Source organism: Nerophis ophidion, linkage group LG26 (assembly GCF_033978795.1).
Source record: "Nerophis ophidion isolate RoL-2023_Sa linkage group LG26, RoL_Noph_v1.0, whole genome shotgun sequence".
NCBI lineage: Eukaryota > Metazoa > Chordata > Actinopteri > Syngnathiformes > Syngnathidae > Nerophis > Nerophis ophidion.
Window position 1 is genome coordinate 32318787 of NC_084636.1, and position 26369 is coordinate 32345155.

General features: G+C 35.0%; 1 protein-coding gene across 2 annotated transcripts in view; it reads left to right on the forward strand.

Moving 5' to 3' along the window:
• Window positions 1-3916: 3916 nt before the first annotated feature.
• Window positions 3917-26369, forward strand: part of LOC133543967 (PI-PLC X domain-containing protein 1-like) — a 24363-nt gene continuing 1910 nt past the window's right edge. The window contains exons 1-6 of one of the 2 annotated variants that reach the window (XM_061888921.1): window positions 3917-4094; window positions 5124-5239; window positions 10978-11114; window positions 18154-18282; window positions 18354-18509; window positions 18575-18758. In XM_061888921.1, the coding sequence (XP_061744905.1) occupies window positions 5158-5239; window positions 10978-11114; window positions 18154-18282; window positions 18354-18509; window positions 18575-18758 (688 nt within the window). In that variant the 5' untranslated portion in view covers window positions 3917-4094; window positions 5124-5157. Of the gene's footprint in view, window positions 4095-4589; window positions 4628-5123; window positions 5240-10977; window positions 11115-18153; window positions 18283-18353; window positions 18510-18574; window positions 18759-26369 lie in introns of those variants that run through there. The other variant, XM_061888922.1, reaches the window with a different exon arrangement.

Here is a 26369-nt window from a genome sequence, read left to right on the forward strand (position 1 = left end):
GGCGTAAGCTAGCTAAGAGTTAGAGGCGCTAATCACCTACTAGCTAGAGACTTTAATCGCTGTTAGTGTAAATGCTAACATGAATACAAGACAAATGAATATCTGCTCGCTTTAAAAGCTTTACAAAATAATACAGTAGAACATGTTCCAAAAATAATATTGAAAATTAAAGTCTTGTGGATTTAAAAAATGAATAGAACTAGTTGAGTGTGTTTGTGTTATTCGTCTTTTTAAGGATATTAAAAGCCTTTTCACTTCGGTCACAATAATGCTAATATGACATTTTTATATTTTACATCCTTAATATTAACACAAAACGTTCATTTTTGGGTCAGCTTATGTTTTGGTGGTCGAATGTTCTTTTCATGAATGGGAATTGAAGAAAAAAAAAATTAGTTTTTACATTTTTAACTCTGAAAAAGAACACTGTTGGATTTTATTTTGAAAAATGTTTTAAACGACCGGATGAACGGTCCGTGTACCTTCTGTTCTATCTATTTCCAATTCTGAAACGCAAATAAAAAATAATAATTTTCGATTTTTGCTATTTATGGCAGATTTGAAAACAAACAGAAAAGGGTTAATTTTCGTTAAAATACGACCATCAAATTTTAGTTTGTGCTGTTTTCCTTTTATGGACTTTTTATTTCCAGATAAACACAAAAATCATATTCATTTTGATCTAAAATGTAAATATACGTATTTATTTGTGTGATGAGAAATTGAACCGGAAGCAGTATTTTTTTTAAGCTTTACCATGTTTTTAGCATAACGGTAACATCTTTGTTCAAAAATGTAAAAAAGTGTCATTTAATAGCTGTCCAACTTTTTTTTACAGAAAAGAACACTGTTGGATTTTATTTTGAAAAATGTTTTAAACGACCGGATGAACGGTCCGTGTACCTTCTGTTCTATCTATTTCCAATTCTGAAACACAAATAAAAAATAATAATTTTCGATTTTTGCTATTTATAGCAGATTTTAAAACCAACAAAAAAGGGTTAATTTTCATTAAAATACGACCATCAAATTTTAGTTTGTGCTGTTTTCCTTTTATGGACTTTTTATTTCCAGATAAACACAAAAATCCTATTTATTTTGATCTAAAATGTAAATACGTATTTATTTGTGTGATGACAAATTGAACCGGAAGCAGTATTTTTTTTTAAGCTTTACCATGTTTTTAGCGGTTCAAAAATGTAAAAAAGTGTCATTTAATAGCTGTCCAACTTTTTTTTTACAGAAAAGAAAATGGAAAAAAATGTTTTTTGATTTACATTTTAAATAGAATAAACAGAAAAAAACACAGACTTAAAAGGAAAAATAAAAATCCTTAAAAGCAAAACAGCACAAAGTAAAATTTTATGGCAACATTTTAATGAAAATCAACCCTTTTTTATTTTCAAATCTGCCACATAAAGTAGAAATTGAAAATTATTATCTTAATTGATATTTGTGTTTATCTGAGAAAAAATCATAATAGGGAAATAACACAAAACCCAATTTGATGGCAATATTTTCATGAAAATAAACCCGTTTTTTATTTATTTTAAAATCCGCCATATATACAAGAAATCGAGAAAGGGCCCTAATTTAGTTTTTTAATTTGTGTGTCAGAATCGGTAATAGAATGAACGTAAAGTACACGAATACCATAAACCATTTTGTTTTTCCAATTCCCATACATGAAAAGGAATATTCAATAAGTTACACCAGTGGTTCTCAAATTGGGGTACGCGTACCCCTGGGGGTACTTGAAGGTATGCCAAATGGTACGTGAGATTTTTTTTGTAATATTCTAAAAATAGCAACAATTCAAAAATCCTTTATAAATACATTTATTGAATAACACTTACACAAAATATTAATTTAAGTTCATAAAACGTGAAAAGAAATGCATCAATGGAATATTCAGTGTTGACAGCTAGATTTTGTTGTGGGCGTGTTCCGTCAATATTGATGTTAAAGATTTATTTTTTTGTGAAGAAATTTTTAGAATTAACTTTAAGTTCATGAATCCGGATGGATCTGTATTACAATCCCCGAAGAGGGCACTTTAAGTCATACTTGCCAACACTCCCGGATTTTACGGGAGACTGCCGAAATTCAGCGCCTTTCCCGAAAACCTCCTGGGACAAATTTTCTCCCGAAATTCAGGTGGAGCTGGAGGCCACTCCCCCTCCAGCTCCATGCGGACCTGGGTGAGGACAGCCTGTTTTCACGTCCGCTTTCCCACAATATAAACAGTGTGTCTGCCCAATGACGTTATAACTGTAGAATGATCTTGGGCGAGTTCTTGGTTTCTTATGTGGGTTTATTGTTAGGCAGTTTCATTAACGTCCTCCCTGCGCGGTAACAACACACAACAACAGCAGTCACGTTTTCGTCGACCGTAAAGCAGTTTGTCTGCCGTAAACAGCAATGTTGTGACACTTAAACCGTACAATACTGCCCTCTACTGTACATGCATATGTGACAATAACATCTACGATGTTAGGGAGTGAAGTGCACAACTGCGCACACAACAAGGAGACGAAGCACGAGACTGTTATGTGTGTGTATATGTGTATATAAATGAACACTGAAATTGATTGGCAACACTAAATTGGCCCTAGTGTGTGAATGTGAGTGTGAATGTTGTCTGTCTATCTGTGTTGGACCTGCGATGAGGTGGCGACTTGTCCAGGGTGTACCCCGCCTTCCGCCCGATTGTAGCTGAGATAGGCGCCAGCACCCCCCGTGACCCCAAAAGGGAATAAGCGGTAGGAAATGGATGGATGAAATTCAGATATTTCTTTTATTTATGTATACTGTATGTCCTTGAATTGCCGCAAGTATAGTATGCGCCTGCCTTGAATTACTGCCGGGTCAAACTCGCTTCGCAAAATAATTAGCGCATGCTTAGTATTACCGCCTGTTTATATCAGCCTCCTCCATCTTCAAAATGGAGGAGGCTGATTTCAATACCGGCAATTTGAAATCGCATAAAGGGAAGAAGATTAAGAGCTATTCAGTAGGATTTAAGGTCCAAGCTTACATCACACTCAAATTTTTTACAGCATGCCTTTGGTAAGTGCCGGAGTTAGAAGAGTTTTTAAAATAATTAGCGCATTCTTACTTTTACCGCATGCCTTTGCTAAGCGCAGGAGTGAGAAGAGGTTTCAAATTAATTAGCGCCCCGGCGGCAATTCAAGGAAATATGGTATATGTATATATATATATATATATATATATATATATATATATATATATATATATATAGCTAGAATTCACTGAAGGTCAAGTATTTCTTATATATGTATATATAAATAAATAACAAAACAAAAAAAATATATATATATACATATATATATATATATATATATATATATATTTATATATATATATATATATATATATATATGAAATACTTGGTGAATTGTTGCTGTAAATATACTCCTCCCCTCTTAACCACGCCCTCAACCACGCCCGACCACGCCCCCCACCTCCCGAAATCGGGTCTCAAGGTTGGCAAGTATGCTTTAATTGATGATTACTTCTATGTGTAGAAATTGTTATTTCTAATTGAATCACATGTTTATTTTTCAACAAGTTTTTAGTTATTTTTATATCTTTTTTTCCAAATAGTTAAAAAAAAGACCACTACGAAAAAGCAATATTTTGTACTGTTATACAATTTAATAAATCAGAAAGTGATGACATAGTGTTGTAATTTTACTTCTTTATCTCTTTTTTTTCAACCAAAAATGCTTTGCTCTGATTAGAGGGTACTTGAAGTTAAAAAAAAATGAAAAAAGGTTGAGAACAAAATGATGATGCGAGCCAAAAGAGTCCACTCTCAGAAAAGAGAACGAACTTCCCATCCCCGTGTAGGCACAAAATGACTGATCTGTATTTGTGCTACCGCCCCCTGCTGGTTACACCACATATATGCGGAAGCTGTTTGTTTTACTTTCAGGACCGGCGACTTTTTATTAGTACTGTATTGTGTCGAGGGTTAAAAACTTATATTTGTGGTCATATTTTTACACAATAGAAGCATAATGTTGGAGTCGAAGACATTGATAGTCGAAGTGGCGAACTCCCTGCTTAGTGTAAGTCTGTGTGTGTGGTTTACTTTTGCCAAGTCAGTCATTTTTGGCTGTTATTAATTTGTAAAAAAAAAACAAAAAAAAGCAACAACTTGACGCGAAATTAGTCCTTTATGACGTTTTAATGTCATATTTGTGAGAGGAAAAAGTGAAACTTCACATGGAAAATTCGAGAAAACGTCGGCCGGCCGGCGGCGTTTTATTACTAGTCGCCGACTGAATACTTGTTTTGTTTACGTCGTTTACAAGTGCTAACATTTATTTCCCCGAACAAGTTTATACAAGCAACGTTTATTTCCGTTACTTGTTTTGTTTTTGTCTTTTTAAAAACGCTAACATTTATTTCCGGACAAGTTTATATAAGCAACGTTTATTTCCGTATTACGCTAGCAGACTAACAGCTAGCGAGTGGGAGGGAACCATCTCGCTTTTTAAATAGTACTTTGTGTCTAGTCCGACGGTTTAAAAAACTCTTTAATTCTAGTCATTTTTCACACGATAGAAGCATAATGTTGGTGGCGAACTCCCTGCTTAGTGTACGTCTGTGTGTGTGGTTTACTTTTTGCCAAGTCAGTCATTTTTGGCTGTTATTTTTTTTGTCTGGTAAAAAACCAAACGACGCAAAATGAGTCGTTCTTTATGACGTTTTAATGTCATATTTGTGAGAAAAGGTGAAACTACCAATCGACCATTCGAGAAAACGTCGATTGAATACTTGTTTCGTTTACGTCTTTTACAAGCGCTAATATTCATTTCCGAACAAGTTCATAAGCAACGTTTATTTCCGTATTAAACTAGCAGGCTAACAGCGAGTGGGAGGGAACCATCTCGCTCCCTGGTCGTCTTTGTGGCGTTCAATGCGCATGCGCGGCAATCCCCCAGCTGCAGGTGTTGCGGCTGCAGAGCTGTCCCGGCCAATCACTTCACTTCCTGTTTATCGAGGCTTTTTGAATGGATTAATTAATCGATACGTGTCAATCCAATGATCAAGACACAAAGACTCTCAGGATTGTGACTTTTTTTTTTTTTTAGGCGTGTGACTTACCGGAGCAGAAGGGCAGATATCATGGATCTGCGTTGCCGGGACTGGATGGCCGCTTTGCCGGAGGAGCTGTGGGACGTCCCGCTCAACTACCTGGCCATACCCGGTACTTGATTATTCCTTACAAAAACTCTTTTTATTCATCCTTAAACTGAAAACACTTTATTATTTATTCCTAAAAACCGTTGTAATCATTCCTAAAATGAAAACACACTTTATTTATTCCTAAACATTTTTTTAATTGAATCAGTACAACAATAACCATTACAATGTGTTGTGTTAAAGGCCTACTGAAATTATATTTTCTTATTCAAACGGGGATAGCAGGTCCATTCTATGTGTCATACTTGATCACTTTGCGATATTGCCATATTTTTGCTGAAAGGATTTAGTAGAGAACATCGACGATAAAGTTCGCAACTTCTGGTCGCTAATAAAAAAGCCTTGCTTTTACTGGAAGTAGCAGACGATGACGTCACCAGTGTGAAGGATCCTCACATCCTCACACAGACCAGTTGATCTGCCGTTTCTTTTCTTTTTCTCCTCTGTCCCACTCTCCCTTGTGGAGGGGGTCCGGTCCGATCCGGTGGCCATGTACTGCTTGCCTGTGTATCGGCTGGGTACATCTCTGCACTGCTTATCCGCCTCCGCTTGGGATGGTTTCCTGCTGGCTCCGCTGTGAACGGGACTCTCGCTGCTGTGTTGGATCCGCTTTGGACTGGACTCTTGCGACTGTGTTGGATCCATTATGGATTGAACTTTCACAGTATCATGTTAGACCCGCTCGACATCCATTGCTTTCCTCCTCTCCAAGGTTCTCATAGTCATCAGTGGTTTGTGCAGCCCTTTGAGACACTAGTGATTTAGGGCTATATAAGTAAACATTGATTGATTGATTGAATTTCCCCATTAATTTGAGCGAGGATGAAAGATTTGTGGTTGAGGATATTGATAGTGAAGGTCTAGAAAAAAAAAAAATAAAGTGTAAAAAAAAAAGGCAATTGCATTGGGAGCGATTCAGATGTTTTAGATCAGGGGTGCCCATTACGTCGATCGCGATCGACTGGTCGATCTCGGAGGGTGTGTCAGTCGGTCTCAAGCCAGGCATTAAAAAATAGACATAAAAATGAGCAATCATCAATCATACCAAGACTTCACTTTCGTCAGTTGTTTGACATTCTCGGCACCCGAGGATCTTGTGAGATGACGCTGGCTGCTGCGAGCTCATATTTAAGACAAAAATCACTAACAGGGCGGACGCAGAGAAACACATTTTATTTCTAGAGACTCCGTACCTACTGTCAAAACTCTAAAGACCGACTGCACAGTTCCTGTCTTCACCATAAAAGACCTGTTTCATCCTGCCTGTGCTAACAAAATAAGAGTCTCAGAAAGCTAGCGTGCACAAGCTAGCAAGCTACGGAGTTTGATGCCAATGTATTTCTCCCCCGCCCTCAGCGACCGCTTTCTCACTTGCTTGCCCACCCGCACACTCACTGACGTCACTCACCTGCTGCCAGACATTAAAGGGCCACACACATATGCTACTCTCATAACAAAGTGTTTAAAAACAAGTATGCAAGTTGGACAAATGAGATGCCAAATCCAACCACTTTCATGTGGTATTGGACAGAAAGGAGGACTTTTTTTTTTCTTCCATTTGAAAATGCGGACGTTATCAGCACCACTGTCTGATTCCAATCAATGCAAGTCATCAGAATCAGGTAATACACCAACTTATATTCTTGTCTTCATGAAAGAAAGGAATCTATGTGTGTTAAACATGCTTGTATTATCATTAAACACCATTAACTTGTTAACAAAAATGTCTCTTTCATAAATAAATAAATATAAATTATAAATAGGAATGAGGTAGATCTCCTCGACTTGGTCAATTGAAAAGTAGCTCGCCTGCAGAAAAAGTGTGAGCGCCCCTGTTTTAGACACATTTGCTAGGATCATTTTGGGAAATCCCTTATCTTTCTATTGTGTTGCTAGTGTTTTAGTGAGTTAAATTGTACCTGATAGTCGGAGGGGTGTGTCCACGGGTGTGTTGACGCCAGTGTCTGAGGGAAGTCACGGCAGCTGCATGGATGGCGCTAGCTCCGCAGATCTCCGGTAAGAGGCGACTTTTTACCACAATTTTCTCACCGAAACCTGCCGGTTGACAAGTGGTGGGGATCCATGTTCGCTTGACCACTCTCATCCATAGTAAAGCTTCACCTCCGGGAATTTTAAACAAGGAATCACCGTGTGTTTGTGTGGCTAAAGGCTAAAGCTTCCCACCTCCATCTTTCTACTTTGACTTCTCTATTATTAATTGAACAAATTGCAAAAGATTCAGCAACACAGATGTCCAGAATACTGTGTAATTGCGCGATGAAAAGAGATGACTTTTAGCCGCAAGTTGTGGTGCGCTAATATGTCCTCTCTACCTCGAGACGTCACGCGCACACCTCATCATTCCGCAACGTTTTCAACAAGAAACTCCGCGGGAAATTCAAAATTGGAATTTAGTAAACTAAACCGGCCGTATTGGCATGTGTTGCACTGTTAAGATTTCATCATTGATATATAAACTATCAGACTGCGTGGTCGGTAGTAGTGGCTTTCAGTAGGCCTTTACAGTGATGTATTGTGCAAACTTACAGGTCTAGTGGGTTAGTTGGTGTTGCATGTCAGTCATCGTGCATGGCAACACAAACCAGTTGTAGCGGTTCTACATGGCACACTGGAAATCGGGGGCTTGTTTTGTTTTGTTTGGCTCGCGATAACATTCTGAAGACAAAATAAACACAAGCCGGATTAGAAAAGGACACAAAAAAATAGACGATGTCATTAAGGAATGCTGATAACGCGCCTGGCTAACTTAACAGTTAGCATGTGTCAAAAAATACCAAGTTTTGTGACTTTGAGGTGTTCAATTGTAGACCAGCTTAAAAAGTTAGCGTGGAAATGTGCCAAGTACCAAGGTTCTCTAAGGCATTTGGCTGCAAAATTGGCTAAAAAAGTTAGCGTGTTATTGTTAGCATGCTAAGGTGTTCAATTGTAGACCAGCTTAAAAAGTTAGCGTGGAAATGTGCCAAGTACCAAGGTTCTCTAAGGCGTTTGGCTGCAAAATTGGCTAAAAAAGTTAGCGTGTTATTGTTAGCATGCTAACAGTTAGTATGTGTCAAGTACCAAGTTCTATAACTGAGGTGTTGGGCTGGAACATTGGCGGAAAAAGCTGGCATGCTGAGAATTAGCATGTGTCATGTACCAAGTTCTATGACTCTGAAGTGTTGGGCTGCAAAATTGGCGGAAAAAGCTAGCATGCTAAGAGTTAGCACGTGTCATGTAACGAATTCTATGACTCTGAAGTGTTTAGCTACACAATTAGCTGAAAAAGTTATTTTGTTGATTCGTTAGCATGTTTCAAGTACCAAGTTCTATGACCCTGAGGTGTTGGGCTTTAAAATTGGCTGAGAAGGTTGGCACGATAATGTTAGCATGCAAACAGCATATATCAAGTACCAAGTTCTATGATTCAGGCGTTTAACTTCAAAATTGGCTGAAAATCTAGCATGCCAAGAGTTCTTAGCATGTGTTAAGTATCAAGTTCTATGACTGAGGTGTTCGGCAGCAAAATTGGTAGAAAAAGCTAACTTCCTAAGTGTTAGCATGTGTCAAGTATCAAGTTTTTTGACTCTGAAGTGTTAAGATGCAAAATTGGCTGAAAAAGTTATTACGTTAACGTAAGTATGCTAACAAATATTTAGCACGTGTCAAGTACCAAGTTCTATGACTCTGAAGTGTTGGGCTGGAACATTGGCGGAAAAAGCTGGCATGCTGAGAGTTAGCATGTGTCATGTAACAAATTCTATGACTCTGAAGTGTTTAGCTACACAATTAGCTGAAAAAGTTATTTTGTTGATTTATTAGCATGTTTCAAGTACCAAGTTCTATGACCCTGAGGTGTTGGGCTTTAAAATTGGCTGAGAAGGTTGGCACGATAATGTTAGCATGCAAACAGCATATGTCAAGTACCAAGTTCTATGATTCAGGCGTTTAACTTCAAAATTGGCTGAAAATCTAGCATGCCAAGAGTTCTTAGCATGTGTCAAGTATCAAGTTCTATGACTCTGAAGTGTTCGGCAGCAAAATTGGTAGAAAAAGCTAACTTCCTAAGTGTTAGCATGCGTCAAGTATCAAGTTTTTTGACTCTGAAGTGTTAAGATGCAAAATTGGCTGAAAAAGTTATTACGTTAACGTAAGTATGCTAACAAATATTTAGCACGTGTCAAGTACCAAGTTCAATGACTCTAAGGTGTTTGGCTGCAAAACTTGCTGTAAAAAGCTATTATGCTAATGTTATCATGCATATGTCAAGTACTAAGTTCTGTGACTCTGAGGTGTTGGGCTGTAAAATTGGCTGAAAAATCTAGCATGCTAAGAATTAGCATGTGTCAAGTATCAAGTTCTATAACTGAGGTGTACGGATGCAAAATTGTCGGGAAAACCTAGCATGCTAAGAGTTAGCATGTGTCATGTACCAAATTTTATGACTCTGAGGTGTTTGGCTGCAAAACTGGCTGAAAAAAGTTATTATGTTATTGTTAACATGCTGACAAACAGTTAGCATGTATCAAGTGCCAAGTTCTATGAGTCTGAGGTGTTAGGCTGCAACATTGGCTGAAAAAAATCTAGCATGCTAAGAGTTAGCATCTGTCAAGTATCAAGTTCTATGACTCTGATGTGTTTGGCTGCAAAATTGGCTGAAAAATTTATTATGTTAACGTCAAAATGCTAAAAAAAACATTTAGCATGTGTCAAGTACCAAATTCTATGAATCTGAGGTGTTGGGCTGTAAAATTGGCTGAAAAATCTAGCATGCTAAGAAGTAGCATGTGTCAAGTATCAAGTTCTATAACTGAGGTGTTCGGATGCAAAATTGGCGGGAAAACCTAGCATGCTAAGAGTTAGCATGTGTCATGTACCAAATTTTATGACTCTGAGGTGTTTGGCTGCAAAACTGGCTGAAAAAGTTATTATGTTATTGTTAACATGCTGACAAACAGTTAGCATGTATCAAGTGCCAAGTTCTATGAGTCTGAGGTGTTAGGCTGCAACATTGGCTGAAAAAAATCTAGCATGCTAAGAGTTAGCATTTGTCAAGTATCAAGTTCTATGACTCTGACGTGTTTGGCTGAAAAAGTTATTATGTTAACGTCAAAATGCTAAAAAAAAACATTTAGCATGTGTCAAGTACCAAATTCTATGAATCTGAGGTGTTGGGCTGCAAAATTGGCTCCATAGGTTTTCATGTTAACATTAGCATGCTAACAGCATGTGTCAAGTACCAGGGTCTATGACTCGGTTTTTTAGCTGCAAAATTGGCTGAAAAAAGTCAACATGTTAACATTAGAATGCTAACAGTTAGCATGTGCTAAGTACCAAGTTCTATGACTCGGGTGTTTAGCTGCAAAATTGGCAAAAAAAAAGTTAGCATGCTAACAGTTAGCATGTGCCAAGTACCAAATTCTATGACTGATTTTTTCGGCTGCAAAATTGGTTGTAAGGTTGGCATGTTAAAAGTTAAAGTACCAATGATTGTCACACACACTCAGGGTGTGGCGAAATTATTCTCTGCATTTGACCCATCACCCTTGATCATGTTAACGTCAGCCTGCTAACTGTTAGCATGTGTCAAGTACCAAGTTGTATGACTCTGAGGTGGTGAGGTTGAAAACGTTAGCATGTGTCAAGTACCAAGTTGAATGAGTCAGGTATTTAGCTGCAAAATTAGATGTCACATGGACCAAAAGGAAGTGGAAAGAAATGATGAGATGACATCTTTCCCAACAGGAAGTCACGACACGATGAGTTATTGTCTGGACATCAACTCTCCGCTGGTCAGGTCTGAGTCGGACATCTTCAGGATCCTGGATGGACTTTGCTGCTGCTTCACCAGGCCCACCATTTACAAGTGGGCCACCACACAGGTAGTTCCTGTTTGGACTCATTGTGTCACACATGAACAACTTCCTGTTGTGGAGTCATTATGTCACAAATAAACACACGCAGGTACTTCCTGTTTGGCAGCCTTTACAGTTAATTATTTGAAGTTACTCAGTTGGTATAATATATAATAAATAAAATAGTTTGTGTTAAATAAATACAATAAAATAAGAAATAAATATTTTAATACCTAAAATTACATAAATATATTTCAAATTAATAACGTTAAAAATAAACACAAATGTAAATAAAGTATGAAAAAATACAAACACCAGATGTTATGGAATAAAATGAACTAAAATACAAAATGATTATAATAGGTCAATAATATTACAAATAAGTCAAAAATAACTAGTGTCGAAAAATAAATAAATAAAATAATAAAAAAATATAAAGGCCCTGCGAAGAGGTGGCGACTTGTCCAGGGTGTACCCCGCCTTCCGCCCGATTGTAGCTGAGATAGGCGCCAGCGCCCCCCGCGACCCCAAAAGGGAAAAAGCGGTCGGAAATGGATGGATGGATATAAATGCATGAAGTTACATTAAAATATTTTAAATGAATAACATATATAATAAATAAATACAAATAAATTGGGAAATATATAAACATCAGCTCTCCTCTCTGGGCTGCCACCTTATCGTGGTGGAGGAGTTTGCGTGTCTCCAATGATCCTAGGAGCTATGTTGTCCGGGGGCATAAATCTACCAAGACAAACAGGTCCTAGGTGAGGGATCAGACAAATAGCAGCTCGAAGACCTCCATGAAGAAAACAAGAAAAGGACCCAGATTTCCCTCACCCGGACGCGGGTCACCGGGGCCCCCCTCTGGAGCCAGGCCCGGAGGTGGGGTACGATGGCAAGCGCCTGGTGGCCGGGCCTGTCCCCATGTGGCCCGGCCGGGCACAGCCCGAAGAGGTAACGTGGGTCCACCCTCCAATGGGCTCACCACCCATAGCAGGGGCCATAGAGGTCGGGTGTGATGTGAGCTGGGCGGCAGCCGAAGGCAGGGCACTTGGCGGTCCGGTCCTCGGCTACAGAAGCTAGCTCTCGGGACGTGGAACGTCACCTCACTGGGGGGGAAGGAGCCTGAGTTAGTGCGCGAAATAGAGAAATTCCGGCTGGATATAGTCGGACTCACGTCGACGCACAGCAAGGGCTCTGGAACCACTTCTCTCGAGAGGGACTGGACTCTCTTCCACTCTGGCATTGTCATCAGTGAGAGGCGACGGGCTGGGGTTGCAATTCTTGTTGGCCCCCGGCTCAAAGCCAGTATGTTGGAGTTCAACCCAGTGGACGAAAGGGTAGCCTCCCTCCGCCTTCGGGTGGGGGGACGGGTCCTGACTGTTGTTTGTGCTTACGCACCAAGAAGCAGTTCAGAGTACCCACCCTTTTTGGGTACACTCGAGGGAGTACTGGAAAGTGCTCCCCCGGGTGATTCCCTTGTCCTACTGGGGGACTTCAACGCTCATGTTGGCAACGACAATGAAACCTGGAGAGGCGTGATTGGGAAGAATGGCCGCCCAGATCTGAACCCGAGTGGTGTCTTGTTATTGGACTTTTGTGCTCGTCACAGTTTGTCCATAACAAACACCATGTTCAAACATAAGGGTGTCCATATGTGCACTTGGAACCAGGACACCCTAGGCCGCAGTTCCATGATCGACTTTGTAGTTGTGTCATCGGATTTGCGGCCTCATGTTTTGGACACTCGGGTGAAGAGAGGGGCGGAGCTTTCTACCGATCATCACCTGGTGGTGAGTTGGCTGCGATGGTGGGGGAGGATGCCAAACAGACCTGGCAGGCCCAAGCGCATTGTGAGGGTCTGCTGGGAACGTCTGGCAGAGTCTCCTGTCAGAGAAAGTTTCAATTCCCACCTCCGGAAGAACTTTGAACATGTCACGAGGGAGGTGCTGGACATTGAGTCCGAGTGGACTATGTTCGGCACCTCTATTGTCGAGGCGGCCGATTGGAGCTGTGGCCGCAAGGTAGTTGGTGCCTGTCGGGGCGGTAATCGCAAAACCCGTTGGTGGACACCAGCGGTGCGGGATACCGTCAAGCTGAAGAAAGAGTCCTATCGGGTTCTTTTGGCTCATAGGACTCAGGAGGCAGTGGACAGGTACCGACAGGCCAAGCAGTGTGCAGCTTCAGCGGTCGCGGAGGCAAAAACTCGGACATGGGAGGAGTTCAGGGAAGCCATGGAAAACGACTTCCGGACGGCTTCGAAGCGATTCTGGACCACCATCCGCCGCCTCAGGAAGGGGAAGCAGTGCACTGTCAACACCGTATATAGTGCGGATGGTGTTCTGCTGACCTCAACTGCGGATGTTGTGGATAGGTGGAAGAAATTCTTCGAAGACCTCCTCAATCCCACCAACACGTCTTCCTATGATGAAGCAGTGCCTGGGGAATCTGTGGTGGGCTCTCCTATTTCTGGGGCTAAGGTTGCCGAGGTAGTTATAAAGCTCCTCGGTGGCAAGGTCCCAGGGGTGGATGAGACCCGCCCGGAGTTCCTTAAGGCTCTGGATGCTGTGGGGCTGTCTTGGTTGACAAGACTCTGCAGCATCGTGTGGACATCGGGGACGGTACCTCTGGATTGGCAGACCGGGGTGGTGGTTCCTCTCTTTTAAGAAGGGGGACCGGAGGGTGTGTTCCAACTATCGTGGGATCACACTTCTCAGCCTTCCCGGTAAGGTTTATTCAGGTGTACTGGAGAGGAGGCTACGTTGGATAGTCGAACCTCTGATTCAGGAGGAACAGTGTGGTTTTCGTCCTGGTCGTGGAACTGTGGACCAGCTCTATACTCTCTGCAGGGTCCTTGAGGGAGCATGGGAGTTTTCCCAACCAGTCTACATGTGCTTTGTGGACTTGGAGAAGGCATTCGACCGTGTCCCTCGGGAAGTCCTGTGGGGAGTGCTCAGAGAGTATGGGGTATCGGACTGTCTTATTGTGGCGGTCCGCTCCCTGTATGATCAGTGTCAGAGCTTGGTCCGCATTGCCGGCAGTAAGTCACCCTTTGAGACACTAGTGATTTAGGGCTATATAAGTAAACATTGATTGATTGATTGATTTCCAGTGAGGGTTGGACTCCGCCAAGGCTGCCCTTTGTCACCGATTCTGTTCATTACCTTTTATGGACAGAATTTCTAGGCGCAGTCAAGGCGTTGAGGGGCTCCGGTTTGGTGGCCGCAGGATTAGGTCTCTGCTTTTTGCAGATGATGTGGTCCTGATGTCTTCATCTGGCCGGGATCTTCAGCTCTCACTGGATCGGTTCGCAGCCGAGTGTGAAGCGACCGGAATGAGAATCAGCACCTCCAAGTCCGAGTCCATGGTTCTCGCCCGGAAAAGGGTGGAGTGCCATCTCCGGGTTGGGGAGGAGACCCTGCCCCAAGTGGAGGAGTTCAAGTACCTCAGAGTCTTGTTCACGAGTGGGGGATGAGTGGATCGTGAGATCGACAGGCGGATCGGTGCGGCGTCTTCAGTAATGCGGACGTTGTACCGATCTGTTGTGGTGAAGAAGGAGCTGAACCGGAAGGCAAAGCTCTCAATTTACCGGTCGATCTACGTTCCCATCCTCACCTATGGTCATGAGCTTTGGGTCATGACCGAAAGGATAAGATCACGGGTCCAAGCGGCCAAAATGAGTTTCCTCAGCCGTGTGGCGGGGCTCTCCCTTAGAGATATTAACCACAGGTTAATCCTGATTAATCCAAGTAATAACTTGCTGTTAATTGTGATTAATCCAAGTAATAACTTGCTGTTAATTGTGATTAATCCAAGTAATAACCTTTGATAATCCAAGCAAGAACCTGCGATTAATTGTGATTAATCCAAGTAATAAACTGTGGTTAATTGTGATTAATCCAAGTGCTAGCCTGTGGTCAATCGTGACTAATCCAAGTAATAAACTGTGTTTAATCATGATTAATCCAAGTAATAACCTGCAATTAATCGTGTATAATCCAAGTAATAACCCGCGGTTAATCATGATTAATCCAAGTAATAACCTGTGGTTAATCGTGATTAATCCACATAATAGCCTGCCTTTAGTCTTGATTAATCCACGTAATAACCTGCGATTCATCCAAGTATCAACCTGTGATTAATCGTGATTACTCAGAGTAATAACCTGCGATTAATTGTGATGAATCCAAGTGATAACTTGCGATTTTTAATTTTTTTTTCATTAAATCAACATAAAAATATACAAAATACACTCTCAATTAGTGCATCAACCCCCACCCCAAAAAAACCCTCCTTCCTTCATTCACACCGACTCGCACAAAAAAAGGGTTGTTTCTTTCTGCTACCAAAATTCTGGTTCCCACAACATATATAACACAGTCTGCAAGGGACAAAGTCCCTGAAACACACATGATTGTGTGTGCCGCCGGTCCACTAACATTATCATTAATGACTATTTTTTAATATAATTGTTTTATATGATTTTACTTTCTTTTTTATCCAAGAAAATGTTTTTTTTTATTTATTTATCTTATTTTATTTATGAAATAAAAAAGGACCTTATCTTCACCAGACCAGGTTGTTAATGAAATTAGACTTGTCTAACAGGTTTTAAAACCAGGTCTGTCCAGATAATGTCCAAGTCGGGCTCAGCAACACACACCCTCAACCATGTACAAAAAAAAAAAAAAATTAGGAAAACAACAGATTGCATATAATTTATAAACAAAATTACATTGTCATAAAAAGCATTTGTGTATAGTGCATATTATGTCCAAGTCAGACTCAACACAGACTTTCATTTTGTAGACTCAAGAATAGGGAACACAACAACAGATAGCATATATGTTGCTGTTGTTGCATATCTATAAACATTGTTACATTTTCACAATAAGCCTTTAAGGATTTCCCATCTTTTTTCATGTTTTTGGCATCATTATCGTTGTCAATCATGTATCTTTCTAAAGTTAAAAAATTCTGAATAGATGTTTTAAAGAAAGTAATACTAAGTGAATATCTATTTTTGGCTTTAAAAATAAACCTTTTACCAAGTACTATAATTAAATTGACTAAGTCATGACTGTCAATGAACTCTCCTAAAATAACAGAAACTACATCAAGCTTCTTAAACAAACCAATCCTTGAACACTTTTTTTCAACTTCCACCCAAAAAGAAGACACAATATGACAATACCAAAAACAAAATAACCCAAAAAATAACTCGCGATTAATACAAGTAATAATCTGCGATTAAACGTGATTAAACCAAGTAATGACCTGCAAATAATTGGGATTAATCCCAGTAATAACCTGCGAATAATCGCCATCACGCCAAGTAATAATTTGTGAATAATCCAAGTAATAAACTGTGATTAATCACTTGCAATTGTGTATAATCCAAGTAATAACTTGCGATAATTGTGATTAATCCAAGTAATCACCTGTGATTAATCTTGTCTAATCCAAGTAATAACCTGCGATAAACCGTGTTTAATCCAAGTAATAACATGCTATTATGATTAATCCAAATAATTTGTGATTAATCCAAGTAATAAACTGTGATTAATCCAATTAATCACCTGCGATTAATCATGTATAATCCTAGTAATAACCTGTGATAATTGTGATTAATCCAAGTAATCACCTGTGATTAATTTTGTCTAATCCAAGTAATAACCTGCGATAAACCATGTTCAAGCCAAGTAATAAGATCCTACTATTTGTGATTAATCCAAATATTAACTTGTTTAATCCAAGTGATAAACTGTGATTAATCCAATTTATCACCTGCGATTAATCATGTATAATCTTAGTAATAACCTGCGATAATTGTGATAAATCCAAGTAATCACCTGTGATTAATCTTGTCTAATCCAAGTAATAACATGCTATTATGATTAATCCAAATAATTTGTTATTAATCCAAGTAATAAACTGTGATTAATTCAATTAATCACCTGTGATTAATCTTGTCTAATCCAAGTAATAACCTGCGATAAACCGTGTTTAATCCAAGTAATAACATGCTATTGTGATTAATCCAAATAATTTGTTATTAATCCAAGTAATAAACTGTGATTAATCCAATTAATCACCTGCGATTAATCATGTATAATCCTAGTAATAACCTGCGATAATTGTGATTAATCCAAGTAATCACCTGTGATTAATCTTGTCTAATCCAAGTAATAACCTGCGATATACCATGTTCAAGCCAAGTAATAACATCCTACTATTTGTGATTAATCCAAATATTAACTTGTTTAATCCAAGTAATAAACTGTGATTAATCCAATTAATCACCTGCGATTAATCATGTATAATCATAGTAATAACCTGCGATAATTGTGATTAATCCAAGCAATCACCTGTGATTAATCTTGTCTAATCCAAGTAATAACCTGCGATAAACCATGTTTAAACCAAGTAATAACATCCTACTATTTGTGATTAATCCAAATATTAATTTGTGATTAATCCAAGTAATAATTTGTGAATAATCCAAGTAATAAACTGTGATTAATCACTTGCGATTGTGTATCATCCAAGTAATAACCTGCGATAATTGTGATTAATCCAAGTAATCACCTGTGATTAATCTTGTCTAATCCAAGTAATAACCTGCGATAAACCGTGTTTAATCCAAGTAATAACATGCTATTGTGATTAATCCAAATAATTTGTGATTAATCCAAGTAATAAACTGCGATTAATCCAATTAATCACCTGCGATTAATCATGTATAATCCTAGTAATAACCTGCGATAAACCATGTTTAAGCCAAGTAATAACATCCTACTATTTGTGATTAATCCAAATATTAACTTGTGTTTAATCCAAGTAATAAACTGATGAATTGTGATTAATCCAATTAATCACCTGCGATTAATCGTGTATGCTCCAAGTAATAAACTGCAATTAATCGTGATCAATCCAAGTAATGATTTTTTTTTTTTTTAATCATTTGACAGCACTAATCCTAAAAGACTAAAAATGTTTGTCTAACATCTTGTGGTGAGCAACCCTGACAGAAGTGTGTGTGTGTGTGTGTGTGTGTGTGAAGGATCGCTGCATCGAGGACCAGCTGTCAATGGGCATCCGTTACTTTGACCTGCGCGTAGCACGCAAGCCCAGCGAGCCGGGGTCCCACCTACACTTCACGCACATCCTGTACACACACCTGACGGTGCTGGTGAGTGCCCGCCTCCTTCCCGCCACGCCTCTTCAGACCCAGTGTAGGTGAAGCCCCCGCCTGTCCCTCAGGAGACGCTGGCGTCTATGGCATCCTGGCTGGACGCTCACCCCAAGGAGGTGGTCATCCTGGCCTGCAGACACTTTGAGGGAATGGACGATCAAATCCACGAGTCCTTCATCTCGGCGCTGCAGCACCTCTTCGGCACCAAGCTGTGTCCTCGCCAGGTGAGTCCGCAGGTTTTTTTTTTTCTTTCCGGCACGGGTCCTTACCGCCATCCTGGTCCTGGCAGGAACCCGAGCTGACCCTCAGGGCTCTGTGGGCGTCGGGTCGCCAGGTGCTCCTGTCCTACGACGCAGACGTGGCGTCCAGGCACGCTCAGCTGCTCCCCGCTATCCCCTACTGGTGGGCCAACCAGGGCACGGCCCGCGGCGCCATCAGATACCTGGAGTGGCAGCAGCAGCTGGGACGCCCAGGTCAGTCCCACACCACCTTATCTTGTCTTAGCAAACATCTTGAAGGCCGGCCCCTGGCATAAACATGACTCAGCATCAACCACTAGGGGGGGCACATGATCACGGCCGATACCATACGAACCTGATACCGAGTAACGACAGGGCTGTTAGCGCCGATACCTCGACTTGTGATATCAAATCTTTGAATTTTATTCACTTGCACTTTTGTTCATTGATTGTGACAGCGACTTAGTCATTTATTTATTTTTTTACTTTGCAAAAAAGTTGAGTGGAAAGCAACAATGTAACAAAAAGGTAAACAAAACAACATAATTATATTACTTTACAAAAAAGTTACAAGTGCAAAGTAAAAAAAAATGTAACAAAGGTAAACAAAAAAAAAAGTCTTTATTTTACAAAATAGTTGTCAGTGTAAAGTAACAAAAGTAAACAAAACAACATAAATAAGACATTTTTATTTTACAAAAAAGGTTATTACTGTAATTAAAGGTAACAAAAAAAGCAACAAACAGAAGAATAAACAAAACATAAATAGTTATTTATTTTACAAAGAAGCAACACTTTAACACAAAGTAAACAAAACATAAATAATGATTTATTATTGTAGAAAAAAGTTCAGTGCTAGGTAACAAAAAACAATGTAAAAAAAAAAAGATTAACAAAGCAAATAATGAATTATTTATTTCACAAAAACATTTAGTGTAAGTAACAATGTAACAAAAAGGTAAAAAAAAACAACAATTATATTGCTTTACAAAAAGTAATACAAATGTGACAAAAAGTTAAACAATAAATAATGAATTTATTATTTCACAAAAAAGTGAAGTCTAAAGTAAAATAAAAGCAACAATGTAGCAAAAAGGTAAACAAAACATAAATAATGAATTATTATTTTAGAAAAAAGTTATTAGTGTAAACTAACACAAGCAACAATGTAACGAAAAGGTAAACAAAACACAATGAATTATATATATATTTTAAAAGCAACAATGTAACAAAAAGGTAAACAAAACAACATAATTATATTACTTTACAAAAAAGTTATAAGTGCAAAGTAAAAAAAATGTAACAAAGGTAAACAAAACAAAAAAAATAATGTCTTTATTTTACAAAATAGTTGTCAGTGTATAGTAACAAAAGTAAACAAAACAACATAAATAAGACATTTTTATTTTACAAAAAAGGTTATTGCTGTAATTAAAGGTAACAAAAAAGCAACAAACAGAAGAATAAACAAAACATAAATAGTTAATTATTTATTTTACAAAGAAGCAACACTTTAACACAAAGTAAACAAAACATAAATAATGATTTATTATTGTAGAAAAAAGTTTAGTGCTAGGTAACAAAAAACAATGTAAAAAAAAAAAAAGATTAACAAAACGAATAATGAATTATTTATTTTACAAAAACATTTAGTGTAAGTAACAAAAAAGCAACAATGTAACAAAAAGGTAAAACAAACCCAACAATTATATTGCTTTACAAAAAGTAATACAAATGTGACAAAAAGGTAAACAATAAATAATGAATGTATTATTTCACAAAAAAGTGAAGTCTAAAGTAAAATAAAAGCAACAATGTAGCAAAAAGGTAAACAAAACAACATAAATAATGAATTATTATTTTAGAAAAAAAGTTATTAGTGTAAACTAACAAAAGCAACAATGTAACGAAAAAGTAAACAAAACACAATGAATTATATATATATTTTAAAAGCAGGAATGTAACAAAAAAGTAAACAAAACATAAATACTGAAAAAGGTTATTAGTGTAAAGTAACAAAAAAGCAACAAAGTAACAAGAGTAAACAAAACATAAAAAAATAATTATTTATTTTACAAAAAAGTTTAATGTAAACAAAGAAACCCTTTATCAAAAAGTAAACAGAACATAAATAATGAATTATTTATTATTTTATAAAAAAAATTTAGTGTAAGGTAACAAAAAAGCAACAATGTAACAAAAAGGTAAAAAAAACCCCAACAATTATATTGCTTTACAAAAAGTAATACAAATGTGACAAAAAGGTAAATAATGAATTTATTATTTCACAAAAAAGTTAAGTCTAAAGTAAAATAAAAGCAACAATGTAGCAAAAAGGTAAACAAAACAACATAAATAATGTATTATTTTAGAAAAAAGTTATTAGTGTAAACTAACAAAAGCAACAATGTAACGAAAAGGTAAACAAAACACAAGGAATTATATATATATATTTTAAAAGCAACAATGTAACAAAAAAGTAAACAAAACATAAATACTGAATTATTATTTTACCCAAAAAGTTATTAGTGTAAAGTAACAAAGAAGCAACAAAGTAACAAGAGTAAACAAAACATTAAAAAAAATTATTTATTTTACAAAAAAGTTTAATGTAAACAAAGAAACCCTTTAACAAAAAGTAAACAGAACATAAATAATGAATTATTTATTATTTTATAAAAATTTTTTAGTGTAAGGTAACAAAAAACAATGTTAATAAAATGTTAAGAAAACATGATTTATTTTACAAAAAAAGTTTAGTGTAAACAACGAAGCAACCCTTTGACAAAAAGTAAACAAAACAACATTAATAAGGAATTATTTATGATTGTAGAAAAAAGTTTAGTGTAGGGTAACAAAAAACAATGTGAATTTTTTTTAAAACATCATGTATTTATTTTACAAACAGTGTAAAGTAACAAAAAAAGCAACAATGTAACAAAAAGGTCAAACAAAACCACAATTATATTGCTTTACAAAAAGTTATACAAATGTGACAAAAAGGTAAACAAAACAATAATCAATTTATTTTACAAAAAAGTAACAAAAGCAACAATGCAACAAAAAGGTAAACCGAACATAAAAAGTGAATTATTTTAGAAAAAAGTTTAGTGTAAAGTAACAAAAAAGTAAACATAAGAACATAAATAATGAATTATTTATTATTTTAGAAAAAAGTTAGTCACAAAAAAACATAAATAGTGAATTATTATTTCACAAATAAGTTATTAGTGTAAAGTAACAAAAAACAACAGAAAAATAAACAAAACATAAATAATGAATTATTTATTTTACAAAAAAGTTTAGTGTAAACAAAGAAGCAACCATTTAACAAAGTAAACAAAACAACATCAATAATTAATCATTTATTATTGTAGAAAAAAGTTTAGTGCAAGGTAACAAAAACAATGCATAAAAAAAGGTTAACAAAACATGATGAATTATTTATTTCACAAAAATATTTAGTGTAAGCTAACAAAAAAGCAACAATGTAACAAAAAGGTAAACCAAACATAAAAAATGAATTATTTTAGAAAAAAGTTGTTAGTGTAAAGTAACAAAAAAGTAAACATAAGAACATAAATAATTAATTATTTATTTTAGAAAAAAGTTAGTCACAAAAAAGTAAACAAAACAACATAAATAATGAATTATTATTTTACAAATAAGTTATTAGTGTAAAGTAACAAAAAAGCAACAGAAATATAAACAAAACATAAATAATGAATTATTTATTTTACAAAAAAGTTTAGTGTAAACAAAGAAGCAACCATTTAACAAAGTAAACAAAACAACATCAATAATGAATCATTTATTATTGTAGAAAAAAGTTTAGTGCAAGGTAACAAAAACAATGCAAAAAAAAAAGGTTAACAAAACATGATGAATTATTTATTTCACAAAAATATTTAGTGTAAGCTAACAAAAAAGCAACAATGTAACAAAAAGGTAAACCAAACATAAAAAATGAATTATTTTAGAAAAAAGTTGTTAGTGTAAAGTATCAAAAAAGTAAACATAAGAACATAAATAATTAATTATTTATTTTAGAAAAAAGTTAGTCACAAAAAAGTAAACAAAACAACATAAATAATGAATTATTATTTTACAAATAAGTTATTAGTGTAAAGTAACAAAAAAGCAACAGAAATATAAACAAAACATAAATAATGAATTATTTATTTTACAAAAAAGTTTAGTGTAAACAAAGAAGCGACCATTTAACAAAGTAAACAAAACAACATCAATAATGAATCATTTATTATTGTAGAAAAAAGTTTAGTGCAAGGTAACAAAAACAATGCAAAAAAAAAAGGTTAACAAAACATGATGAATTAATTTCACAAAAATATTTAGTGTAAGCTAACAAAAAAGCAACAATGTAACAAAAAGGTCAAACAAAACAACAATTATATTGCTTTACAAAAAGTTATACAAATGTGACAAAAAGGTAAACAAAGCAATAATCAATTTATTTTACAAAAAAGTAACAAAAGCAACAAAAAGGTAAACCAAACATAAAAAATGAATTATTTCAGAAAAAAGTTGTTAGTGTAAAGTAACAAAAAAGTAAACATAAGAACATAAATAATGAATTATTTATTATTTTAGAAAAAAGTTAGTCACAAAAAAGTAAACAAAACAACATAAATAATGAATTATTATTTTACAAATAAGTTATTAGTGTAAAGTAACAAAAAAGCAACAGAAAAATAAACAAAACGTAAATAATGAATCATTTATTATTGTAAAAAAGGTTTAGTGCAAGGTAACAAAAACAATGCAAAAAAAAAAAGGTTAACAAAACATGATGAATTATTTATTTCACAAAAATATTTTGTGTAAGCTAACAAAAGCAACAATGTAACAAAAAGGTAAACAAAACACAAGGAATTATATATATATATTTTAAAAGCAACAATGTAACAAAAAAGTAAACAAAACATAAATACTGAATTATTATTTTACCCAAAAAGTTATTAGTGTAAAGTAACAAAAAAGCAACAAAGTAACAAGAGTAAACAAAACATAAAAAAGTAATTATTTATTTTACAAAAAAGTTTAATGTAAACAAAGAAACCCTTTAACAAAAAGTAAACAGAACATAAATAATGAATTATTTATTATTTTATAAAAAATTTTTAGAGTAAGGTAACAAAAAACAATGTTAAAAAAATGTTAAGAAAACATCATGATTTATTTTACAAAAAAAGTTTAGTGTAAACAACGAAGCAACCCTTTGACAAAAAGTAAACAAAACAACATTAATAAGGAATTATTTATGATTGTAGAAAAAAGTTTAGTGTAGGGTAACAAAAAATAATGTGAATTTTTTTTAAAAACATGATGTATTTATTTTACAAACAGTGTAAAGTAACAAAAAAAGCAACAATGTAACAAAAAGGTCAAACAAAACAACAATCATATTGCTTTACAAAAAGTTATACAAATGTGACAAAAAGGTAAACAAAGCAATAATCAATTTATTTTACAAAAAAGTAACAAAAGCAACAATGCAACAAAAAGGTAAACCAAACATAAAAAATAAATTATTTTTAGAAAAAAGTTGTTAGTGTAAAGTAACAAAAAAGTAAACATAAGAACATAAATAATGAATTATTTATTATTTTAGAAAAAAGTTAGTCACAAAAAACATAAATAGTGAATTATTATTTTACAAATAAGTTATTAGTGTAAAGTAACAAAAAAGCAACAGAAAAATAAACAAAACATAAATAATGAATTATTTATTTTACAAAAAAGTTTAGTGTAAACAAAGAAGCAACCATTTAACAAAGTAAACAAAACAACATTGATAATGAATCATTTATTATTGTAGAAAAAAGTTTAGTGCAAGGTAACAAAAACAATGCAAAAAAAAAAGGTTAACAAAACATGATGAATTATTTATTTCACAAAAATATTTAGTGTAAGCTAACAAAAAAGCAACAATGTAACAAAAAGGTAAACCAAACATAAAAAATGAATTATTTTAGAAAAAAGTTGTTAGTGTAAAGTAACAAAAAAGTAAACATAAGAACATAAATAATGAATTATTTATTATTTTAGAAAAAAGTTAGTCACACAAAAGTAAACAAAACAACATAAATAATGAATTATTATTTTACAAATAAGTTATTAGTGTAAAGTAACAAAAAAGCAACAGAAAAATGAACAAAACATAAATAATTATTTATTTTACAAAAAAGTTTAGTGTAAACCAAGAAGCGACCATTTAACAAAGTAAACAAAACAACATCAATAATAAATCATTTATTATTGTAGAAAAAAGTTTAGTGCAAGGTAACAAAAACAATGCAAAAAAAAAAAAGGTTAACAAAACATGATTAATTATTTATTTCACAAAAATATTTAGTGTAAGCTAACAAAAAAGCAACAATGTAACAAAAAGGTCAAACAAAACCACAATTATATTGCTTTACAAAAAGTTATACAAATGTGACAAAAAGGTCAACAAAACAATAATCAATTTATTTTACAAAAAAGTAACAAAAGCAACAATGCAACAAAAAGGTAAACCAAACATAAAAAATGAATTATTTTAGAAAAAAGTTGTTAGTGTAAAGTAACAAAAAAGTAAACATAAGAACATAATGAATTATTTATTATTTTAGAAAAAAGTTAGTCACAAAAAAGTAAACAAAACAAGATAAATAATGAATTATTATTTTACAAATAAGTTATTAGTGTAAAATAACAAAAAAGCAACAGAAAAATGAACAAAACATAAATAATGAATTATTTATTTTACAAAAAAAGTTTAGTGTAAACAAAGAAGCAACATCAATAATGAATCATTTATTATTGTAGAAAAAAGTTTAGTGCAAGGTAACAAAAACAATGCAAAAAAAAAAGGTTAACAAAACATGATTAATTATTTATTTCACAAAAATATTTAGTGTAAGCTAACAAAAAAGCAACAATGTAACAAAAAGGTAAACCAAACATAAAAAATGAATTATTTTAGAAAAAAGTTGTTAGCGTAAAGTAACAAAAAAGTAAACATAAGCAAATAAATAATGAATTATTTATTATTCTAGAAAAAAGTTAGTCACAAAAAAGTAAACAAAACAAGATAAATAATGAATTATTTTACAAATAAGTTATTAGTGTAAAGTAACAAAAAAGCAACAGAAAAATAAACATAATGAATTATTTATTTTACAAAAGTTTAGTGTAAACAAAGAAGCAACATCAATAATGAATCATTTATTATTGTAGAAAAAAGTTTAGTGCAAGGTAACAAAAACAATGCAAAAAAAAAAAGGTTAACAAAACATGATGAATTATTGATTTCACAAAAATATTTAGTGTAAGCTAACAAAAAAGCAACAAAAAAGTAAACAAAACAAATTCTCAGTTTCCCCCCAAATTTCAGGAATTCCTAAATACCACTTCTAAATTCTGTTACGGGGCGGTTTAGCTCGGTTGGTAGAGTGGCCGTGCCAGCAGCTTGAGGGTTGCAGGTTCGATTCCCGCTTCTGCCAACCTAGTTAGTCACTGCCGTTGTGTCCTTGGGCAAGACACTTTACCCACCTGCTCCCAGTGCCACCCACACTGGTTTAAATGTAACTTAGATATTGGGTTTCACTATGTAAAGCGCTTTGAGTCACTTGAGAAAAGCGCTATATAAATATAATTCACTTCACTTACGTGAACATTTTTCAATTCCAACACCAACCCATTTATATCATCTTGAACAATTGGCTGGTATCAATATTTTGTAAAAAAAAAAAAAATCCTGTTTTCCTGAAATTCCCATTCAAATGAATGGGAAGATATCTCCATATTATTCACCCTTTTTAAAGCCCATTTCCGGCTCTC